This window comes from Pteropus alecto, unplaced genomic scaffold (assembly GCF_000325575.1).
Source record: "Pteropus alecto unplaced genomic scaffold, ASM32557v1 scaffold60, whole genome shotgun sequence".
NCBI lineage: Eukaryota > Metazoa > Chordata > Mammalia > Chiroptera > Pteropodidae > Pteropus > Pteropus alecto.
This window is the reverse complement of record NW_006430726.1, coordinates 6899249-6909752: the sequence shown is the minus strand read 5'-3', so window position 1 is coordinate 6909752 and position 10504 is coordinate 6899249. Positions and strand designations below refer to the sequence as shown.

General features: G+C 38.3%; 1 protein-coding gene across 1 annotated transcript in view; it reads left to right on the top strand.

The window, feature by feature from the left end:
* ETFA (electron transfer flavoprotein subunit alpha) overlaps positions 1–10504 on the top strand; it is a 58033-nt gene that overhangs the window by 473 nt on the left and 47056 nt on the right. Inside the window, exon 2 of the mRNA XM_006905338.3 lies at positions 9115–9261. Within this exon, the coding sequence (XP_006905400.1) occupies positions 9115–9261 (147 nt within the window). The remainder of the gene's footprint in view (positions 1–9114; positions 9262–10504) is intronic.

Below are 10504 nucleotides of genomic sequence, written 5' to 3'. Positions count from 1 at the left end.
CGAGGGGGCGGGGCGGGCAGCTGCGGCCGGGGCGCGCTCTGTGCTCTCGCTACTGACAGGTCGTGAGCTCGCCACGTCTCCCGCCCTGAGGAGGACGGATGGAAAGCACAAACTTGTCCGAACGCTGGGGGACAGCGGCAGTCGGAGATCGACAAGTCGGGGAACAGTTTACGTGCTGGGCGTAGATTTTCTGACTTGCAGCGCGGCCAAGTGAGAAACACGGTTGCCCAAGGGCTCGGAAACTTTCCTGCCTGCACTTTCTCTACGCAGTGCGCGTGCGCGCTGCTTTTCCCGTTTACCGCTGGCGTTTTCTCCCTCAGACGCAGCTGGCAATCTTTCTCGGTGTCTGTAGGCTCTGATGGATTCCCGGTTCCGTAAAAAAGGGTTCCCGAACCTGCCCTCGACCCCCTCCCAAGTTCAAACCCACATCCTTCAGGTCATTGCTCAGTCTTTTCTCCCAGGAGACTTTTTCCCCCTCAGAGGATCTAGACAGAAACAAGTTAAAGTCGTGGATTTGGGTAAATTGCAGGTATCAGAGCCAGACTTGCAGAAAAATACCTGTTGATGCAGTAATTGGAAGGTAGTTTTGTGGACACGTTAGAAGTCTGGCACAGTGAAATAATTGTGCTGGGGAGAATTAAGGAGTTAGTTATTTTGTAGAGTTAACAAAAAAATTTGGAGTCATCAGTTTACTTATCATCAACACAGTTTGCCAATATATGCACACAGTATTTCCAAATCTTTATTGTAGTTTTCCAGAGTCTTTGACCTTATTTTTAAAATTCGAAGTCAGATTAAAGTAGCTGCTCTAAACTCAGTAAGAACTTTTGAGAGATTGGAAATTCAAGTGCATAGAAAATAGCCCGAACACTTTTAAAATGGACTCATAAATATATACATGTGTAACTTTTTAACTTGTGAAATTTTAAGCTTACAGAGTTCGAGAATAGTACAAAGAAGTCTCAAAACTCTGCTGAGCTTCATCATCTATTAACGGTTTGGCGCATTTGCTTTATCTCTCTTCTTATATACTTGTTATTTTTCTGAACCATTTAAGACTATGTTGCAGACATGCCCTTTACTCCTAAATAATTCAGTGTATTTTCTAAGAACAAGGAGGTTCATCTCTCATAACCACAGTATAATTGGCAAGATCAGCAAGTTTAACAGTGACACGATACGATCATCTGCAGAGACATTATTCAGATGTTGCCAGTTGTCTTAGTATAGTTCATAGCAGTTCTTATTCTGGTCTAAGATAGTCCAGGATCATGCCTTGCATTTAATCTTTGTTAGAAAAGTTCCTCATCCTTTCTTTGGCTTTGATGGCATTGACGTTTTTGCAGCGTACAGGGCTTCTGTTTTATTGACCGTCCCTCAATTTCGGTTTGTCTGCTGTTTTCTCACCAGAGAAAGATTCAGGCTATGTATGACACGAGTATCACAGAAGCGATGTTATGTTCTTAGAGCTTCATGTTAGGAGATTTATAATATTGGTTTATCTCACTGTTGATATTAACTTTAATTGTCTAAAGTGTTCACTGAGTTTCTCCACTATAGAGTTACTACTTCTCCCCTGGTGATATTTAACTAATCTGTGGGGCGACTTTGAGACTATGTAACTACTGTTTCTCCCCTGATTTCCATCTGTCTGTTGATGATTCTTGCCTGAGAAATGATTACTGCGATGTAAAATGGTGATTTTTCTAATTCTGTCATTCCTTCTACACTTATTAACCTTCTATTATAAGGAAGAAAATTCTCTTCTTGTTTATTAATATATTTATTTGTGGCTCATAGATCCTTATTTTATTTAGTAGGTTATCCATTATTACTCTTAAGTTTTTTGATGTTCGAGTTGTCTTATATTTCTAAAGTGGGAGTTCCTTTACTCTGGTTTCCATTTAACTTATATTTATGATGTCTCAAAGTCAAAATAGCTTCTTTGAAAATCCCACTCTTGAAATCTGAAAAAAAATTGTTCTGCAGCTAACTATAAGTAAATTTAGGAAGATATTTACATGAAACCATATTTTTAATAACAGTTTTAAGTTAATCTATTAAGTGATTGAAAAGGTTACCTTAAGCTGTTAACAAAACAATGTGAATATAGCTTACACTACTCACCTCTACACTTAAAAATGGTTAAGATGGTAAATTTTATGTATTTTTTACCACAGTTAATAGGAAAAAAAAGAGATACCTTGAACTATTAGAATTTGTTAAATGACTTGCATTTGGTATCTAATTTCCATTTCTAGTTTTGACTTATTTGTGCCCTTGAGCAAAGTCCTTCATCTTCGTTGGCCTCCTCAGTATCATCTGTTAATGAAGGTGGTATTTTAAATCTACAGTAAAGAGCCAGAGGACACACTGAGAGGAAAATAAGTAGGCATTTGCAATTAGTTAACATTCTTGCCGGGATATTAATCTGAATTATTAGTATTATTTTGTTCATTTGCATTTGAAATGAATCTGACTAATAAAATGCCAAAGAAATATTTTATGTGGAGATTGCAGCAGCACTTTTCAAGGTCGTTCGAGTATTCTTGTGTTCATTGCTAGACAGAAGGCACATCTGTCATGATTCAGAAGCTACGAAACTAGTATGAAGGAACGTGACATTTTCAGAGTCCATGGTTTAGTGTTGATGAATGAGATTGAACTCTAATTTGCATTCAGATTTTAATTTCTTTTGAAAGAAAGAGCGCCAATTTTAATGCGGCTCTAAAAGATTTATTGCATAAGGTGAGTTCCATAAAATTATGCTGCCTGCCAGTGTGTCTACTAAGGGTCTTGTCTGTTTTTAAAGTGAAGTAAATTGTGTTTTTAATATCAACGTCATATGATATTTCTAATAATTAAAAGCTACCATATTTTATTACTAAAGAGGTTAAAGTAAGTTATTTAGTTTAAGTACAGACATATAACATATTTTATTACAAAATGTATGTTAAAATGGGTATAGGTGACTTTCGTTATATGTTACCTTTTTCGGTAGAACTTGAAAAGATTTTATTCCTGCTTTTTAATTTTACTCTGCTTAGTTTTTTCAAAGATCACTGGTGGGGGATGTAGGTTAAAATTATTCTTATTCAGGTTTCGAGTGGGTTTGTAAGGGTTAAGTAGGGGGTTAGAGTCCAACTTTTTTTTTTTCTTCTAACACCTGTGGTGTAGTTTACTACATAAACATATGAAGTCTCATTAGCAGGAACTCCTGAGCAGGAAATCTTGGTTGCGTCTAGAAGACAAAAGTTCAAGCAGTGTCAAAAACTGTTAAGGTTGAATAAGAGAAGGACCAAAATGTGTTCCTTGGACTTAGCTATAACAAGGTTGTGGGTGACCTTGAAGAGGGTGCATTCACTGTTTAAGTGGAAGTGAAAATCAGTTTACTGTGAGTGAAGAAGAGGAGAGGTGAGGTGAGGTGGTAGAATAGGAGCGTATCGAAATTATTTTCAAGTTTGGCTCTGAAAGGTGAAGAGAGTTCGATATCCCTTCGAACCCAGTCCTCAAGAAGTTCACTGTAGGCGCACCTCAGAGACACTACAGGTTCCAGTCCAGACTTCTGCAGTACAGTCAGTTGTGATCTCTTTGCTGGTGTGTGTGTGTGTGTGTGTGTATGTGTGTGCATCTGTGTGTGTGTCCGGGAGTGGGGTGTCTTGCCTTCAGTGTGTAAAAAAACCACAACATTGGTGAAGCACAGTAAAATAAGGTATGCCTGTATCTTGTGAAGGCCAGTCACCTTAAATAAGGGTACGTGGCTGGCGGGTGAAAGAACACTTTTCCCATTTTACTGTGTGGAATTTAGTCAGTTGTTAAGGTACGTTCTTTAAAACCATGATAGGATAGCCGTTTTAGTAATTTGATAAGTTTATGTACTATCCTTGGTAGGTACACATATAAGCACTTAGATCATTAAATTACCAATGAGATAGAAACAGTTGCTTTTTCATTTTTGATCATTTGGGGGAAGCTTTTCATTTAGTCGCCAAACATACATGGAGTGTCAGCTGTGTGCCCGGCACAAAGCTAGGTAGGAGTTCACAGTGGAGAACGGGATAGACCTAATCCCTGCCCATGTGATGCGAATAGACTGGGGAAGACAGATAATGAACACATTATTTTAGATGTGATCGTTGTAACAGGTGTACAGGTTTTGGGAGAACGTGTAAAGGAGAGATGATTAATTAGGGGACTAGAGAAACACTGAATGGATATATGTGAAATTACTTTGTAAACTAAGGTGCTTTACAACCATTGTTATTGAGTGATGAAGTAATAATACGGTGAACGATTTTCTTTAGATAAAATAGCACTTCATTTTTAAGTTTTGTCTATTTTAAATCACTTGTTTATCATTCTTTTAATTCTGTTCCTGTTGTACGAGTTCTTTTTAGATCTATCTTTCTTTTTTATTATGGTGTTATTTCCAGGGTTGAATTAGAAACAAGTAAAAGAAAGCATTAGGCATGTTAGTGTGATTATTTAAAAAAATAAAAATAAAGTCTAATGTGAATTCTAAGGTAAGGTGGAACACGCTGAAGGGGCCCTTGAAATTAAGAAAAAATTGTCCCGGAGTAAGTAAAAAGTGTCCTGACATGGTGTGAAAAGGAATATCTGCAGCCCCCTTGCTTCAGTCCCAGACAGCTCTGAAGGGCCATCCTGATGCTCCTTGTGCATCAGCCGAGATCTTTCTTTGGACTGCGTTCCACTTCTTCTCCTACCCAGTCCTATTTTCTTGATGCTTCATGGATGCTGTTCCCAAGAATACTTCTCAATAAACTTGCACATCTGCACACACAAAAGGAAGAAAAATTTAAGGGGACAACAAGCATTTGGAATCTTAAAGCATCCACTGTATGTAATGAATTAACTTCTCACCTATCTGTCTAGAGTGTTCCTAGCTATGTTTATTAAATTAAGAAAAATCGTTTTCTGTGGTTCAGACGAGCAATCTTGGAGAATGGCCTATGTAGAGTCTTAAAATTGTTTATAGCTCAGTGTACAGAGTGAAAGTACTAAAAGGATGTTTTTAAAGCAACAAGGTTTTTTTTAAATGCACGATTTTTCGGAGCAGTTTTAGGTTCACAGCAAAATTGAGCAGAAAGTGCACAGCCTTCCCATGTTCCCCAGCCTTCTTCACTTTCCGCATCCCTCAGCAGAGTGCTACATTTGTTAAAATTGATAAAGCTACACAGACACACTGTTATCACCCCAAGTCCATAGTTTACATTAGGCTTCACTCTTGGTGTTTTGCATTCTATGGGTTTGGACAAATGTGCAATGACATATCCATCATTATAGTGTACAGAATAGTTTCACTGCCCTAAAAATCTCTGTGCTCTGCCTCGTCATCCCTCTCTCCCCCTAACCGTGGGCAACTACTGATCTCTTTACTCTGTCTGTAACTTTGCCCTGCCAGCATGTCATATAGGTGGAACTGTACAGTATGTACCCTTTTCAGCCTTCTTTCACTTCATATGCATTTAAGGTCTCTCCATGTCATCTCATGGCCTGATAACGTGTGTGTGTGCGCGCTGAATAATGTTTCATTTGCTGTAGTTGAGGAGTGAATGGGAGATGAGGAACTGGAGAGCTGGAGTGGAATGTGGAGTAGTGGGGTTTTAATTTTGGGATTCATTAAAATTGGGAGGGCCTCAGACTTGTTTAAATATATCCCCCAATGGAGCCAGGAAAAGGGAGAGGTTGTAGACATTGCTGAGAAGAGACCACAGAAAGAAGTCTGACTGAATTTGAGAGGGAGCCCAGATGAAGGGAGTAGACCCTAGAGGAAGGACCTGAGGCTGCTTCCAGTGTGACAGGGCAGGGAAGGGGTTTGGGGTTGGAGATTGGGAAGTGGAGGCAGGTCCTTTCTGCCACTTCAGTTTTCATTGTGAGGTAGGAAGTGAGGTTCTCTTCTGAGAGCAGAGGACAGACTATTTTGGCAGTTCGAGAAACGTCAGAAGGGGATATTTGAAATAGTGGCCGTGGAGAGAGAGAGTGCCAGCAAGTATATCATAGTAACATTGCCATGTAGTTTTGAAGACCCAGATAAGATTGATGACTAAGAATTTATGGTGACAGCAGCCTACATTAATCTTGCTTTAAATAACAGTATTTTGAAGAGATTGAGATTTTTTTTCTGGGTAGTTACCTTATTATTTTAATAGTTATCTTCAAATGTTTAAGAATTTGGCTCTTTTTTCCTCCATAAAAGAGTCCTAAAGTGTACAAGATGCATTAGAGCAAAAGATAAATAACAGTGACTCTTGTTTTAAAACCTTTAAGTAATGACCTGTACTTTTTGAATCTTTAGTGGTATTCTATACCCCTCTTCTACTTAAAGCAGAATTTTAGGGTTATAGAATTTTTAGAGCTAGATGGTAAGCCTTTGATATCTTTCTTTTTCTTTTTCTTTTTTTTTCTTTTTTGACCAGTGCTATTTTGGTGGTGGTGGGAGGAGGAGGAGGTGTTGGGGGAAGACAGGAAAGTATTTACTAAGTGGAATCTTACAGGAATGACCCATATATGAAACAGATAAAAATGATGCTGCTTTGATGTCAGTGGTAATTAAAAACCCAAATTCTGAAGTCCAGCGGCTTGGGCTTTTAACCTGGTTCTACTTCCTAGCTATGTAGCTCCAATTTCCTCATCTGTAAAGTCAGGGTATAATAGTACCTACATCATAGAGTTTCTATGAGTTTTAAATAAGACTTTATACACACGCACACACACGCTTAATACAGTGTCCCCCAGCATGTTTTTAAAAGCTCAAGGATTCCTTAGGAGAACTACATAATTTATCTGTTGATAGAACCATAATTTACAGCAAATGTAGGCCTTCTGCCACCAGATCCTGGATTTATTCTCCAAATGTTGCTGGAAATCTCATAAGTTTTTGGGTAAATGATGTGTGAAACATTATCAAAAATTTGGTGTCTGATATATTTGGTAATAAATAGTTTGTTACCGGCAATTCTCGCGAAGTGTGATTTAAATCATAAATTATGCCATGGAGTCCTAAATTAGAAATTTCTTTACAAGATAGTCTGTTCATCTGATTAAAAAAGAGAAGCACCATATAATTCTATAGATACTTATTGGAATAAAACATTATATTAAACTCTGGGGACACAAAAATGAATAGGCATGGTATTTGTCTTCTAAGAACTTTAAACCCATCCCAGGAATCATGAATTCTTATGATTTGCTACAACTTTTCTGGAGAATGGTTTGTGTCAATATTAAAAGTATCAAAAGTATGCCTACCTCTTGAGTCATCACTTCTAGGAATTTGTCCTAAGAGAAGAACCCTTAGATGTGCATAAAGATTTCTCACCTTAACCACCTCCCATGAGAAGGCACATTTTTACTGTAGAAAAGAAAAAGTTATACAAGCAGGTACTTGATTTGGCAACAACAAAAGTCTCATTTTCTCCTCATCCTTGCTCCCTTTGAATAAATAAAAAAGGGAGGAAAAGGACAAGAAGTGTCATCCACTGATACCCAGTGCAGTAAACCCTTCCTCCGGCATATCCTGTCATGCTGTCCTCTTCCTCTTTCCGCCCTCAGGTTGGTGTGGCTCTGCAAGCATTTCTACCCACTGCTGTCTCTGGCCCCCAGGTCTGGGATTGTGGTCCTGAAGGATGGGGCCGGGGGGAGGTGATTAGAGGGCCTAGGAGAAGGTTGGGGTGGAAGCAGTAGAGATAAGCTTAGGGGAGGACGGGTCCCGATTTTGTTAAAGGTTGAACAGAAGCTGGCATAGTCTTCTGTGAAGCAGAGAGCAGCTAGAGTAAAATGTCGCCAGGTTCTAATCAGATGGGTCTTTCTAGATGAAGGGAACTCATCTGTTGAGTGCAGAGATTTAGCTATGAGAGTGCTCTTTGCATTGTTTATAATATTAAATTATTAATAACTCAAGTACTAAAGAGACTGGTTAAACTGGTATGCTCATAAAAAGGCGAAGGGTATTAAAATAGCAATTGATATTTACAATACAGTAAATGGAAAAAAACGTGTTTTGTAAGTAAAATTGTTAACCAGTATTATTGTCCTGTGCTGTCCCTTCCCTTCATTCATACTCTCCTTATAAATTTCCAGCTCTGGGTAAATTTTGTATTACACTTCTTCACTCCCACTCCACATCTGAAGCCACACAGCCACTGCCTCCTCTTCTCATTCCTCATTGCCACTCCCCCAAGGATGGTTCCAAAAGTGGCTTCTTTGCTCATCCCGTGGTGCACTTCCTCATCTTTCCACACGGCAGGAACACCCGAATGTACTTCCTTTCTTTCTCTTGGTTCATTACTTCATGATCTGAAGTCTCCAACATTTTGTAAATTGGAAAACTCTTTGTAAATTGGAAAACTGTTCTGTCTTGTAATGGTATGTGAACAAGTCTTATTTCCCTTGACATTTTTGAATACAGGGACCGTTCTCGTTCATCTCTGTGTTCCTGGTGTTTGAAGTCATTCTAGATGACTGGTGGTCTCTTGATGGTCTACGATAGATCTGGGTAGATATCACTTGGTTCTAAGATACTGTCTGCAAGCTTTCATTTTGAATTTGGAAGCATATTTAACAGTTGAAAACCCCAGCAAAATTGCTGTGTTGTGTGTTGTGGTTTAAAGACAGATTTACATTATCAGTTGTTTTGGTATTTCGAAATGCATTTTGCCTGAAGCAGTAGCAATCAACTCGAGTAATGATTCCAGACCCATTATTTCTGGACATACTGTGCTCTTTAGCAGCATTGCTGCAAGTGAGTGCAATTGGTAGTGGTTTGATTCCTAGTTTGATGTTGACATGTTCAGTTTAAGGATTTTGAACTTATATATATTAATAGTTTTTTATTGAACGTAGATTAGTGGGAAAATAGTTTTGAAATAATTTTTAAAAATTTCTAATAGTAGAATAATTTGCATTTTCTGTTCTCGTTTGGCATGAATATTAGTAATAGAGTGATAGACACAAAAGCCCAATTTTGCTGTTGAGTATTTCATAATTCCATTTATGGAACCGAGTTTTCTATACAGTTTTCTTTAAAGCACACGTGCTTAACAGTAAAAACTATTTGTATGACAACATTCTTTTCCATTTTTTCCCTCTTTTTAGGCTTCATGGCTGCGATTTCAGAGTACCCTGGTAATAGCCGAGCATGGAAATGATACCCTAGCACCCATTACATTAAATACCATCACTGCAGCCAAACGTCTTGGAGGTGAAGTGTCCTGCTTAATAGCTGGAACCAAATGTGACAAGGTGAGAAATTTTTAAGGTCAATCATAGCAAATATAATCTCCATCAAGAGACAGGGAAAGATGGCAACAGAGAATTATGGTGAGGACTGTAACCCAAACTGGGCTCTAATCCTCATTAAATGGCCAACGTCACAACCATTACCATGTGTGAAAAAAAACTAAGTTTGCTCACTAAGCATTTTATCTTTTGAAATGAGGTAGAATACTTGATTTAGTTCCACTGGCACCATCATGTGCCATCAGGTACCAAGTAGAATGATAATATTTGAGTCCCCTTAGAGGTTAATAGCCAATTCCTTTTTTTGTATTGATGAATATACTTGCTAATTGCTTTTAATTCTTGAAAGTGGTAAATCTGGACCAAGTATCATGGATGTTGCTTTTTAATTTGTATAAGAACTCCAATGGGGGTTATTACTATGCTTTCCAAACTACAGCCACTATAGAAAGAAGTTCTTCCTCTATGTTGTTGTTGGAATAAGATGTTGACAGCTTTGTAAACGAACCCGCTGGCAAAGTGCCATAGCGTGGGTTGCAGGGTCTGCCCCACTGGGCGGCTGTGCAGTCCAAGTCGTGCTTCAGTTAAGCTTAAGCAGCTTGAGCCACCACTTCCCCCTCACACCACACAGGAGTCGTCAAGTATGTCACTGGGGGCTTGGACCTCAGAGGAAGAAATCTGGAGAGAGCATGTTTCCTTTTAGAGAATTTCACTTAGTTTTTATTAAATGGCAGCATGTGGTATAAAGAGGTTCAGAATGCTTGCGTTCCTTCAAATTTCTTATGTGAAATTGATATCTTAAAATAACGTATTCTACCAGGTTTGGTGTTAAATTATGTGGATTTCTTTTTCTAAAATCTGCTAACAACTACTGAATCTTATGTGGTTGATACTAACCAAAATGTGTGATGATATGGCTATGCTATCATTTTTGGTCGCCTAGCTTTTAGATATACAAGTTCTGGGTTTGATTGTTTATTTTGCTGTGATTTTAAATAATCATTCTAGTATTACCTGAAAAATATTTGAAATGTTATTTACACTATTTTGAGAAAAATCAAAGCAAATCATTCTTTGGTTACAATTTTATTATCGTGTCACATTCTAATCTTTCAAGAAAAACAATCAGCGCCTATATAAAGAGACTGTTCATAGCCTAGGCAGATTTCAGTTCTGCACTGTTTTCTGTAGCTATTTATTGTAGGCAGCAAGTGACTCTTCTGTGTAGTGCCAGAAGCTTTTGCTG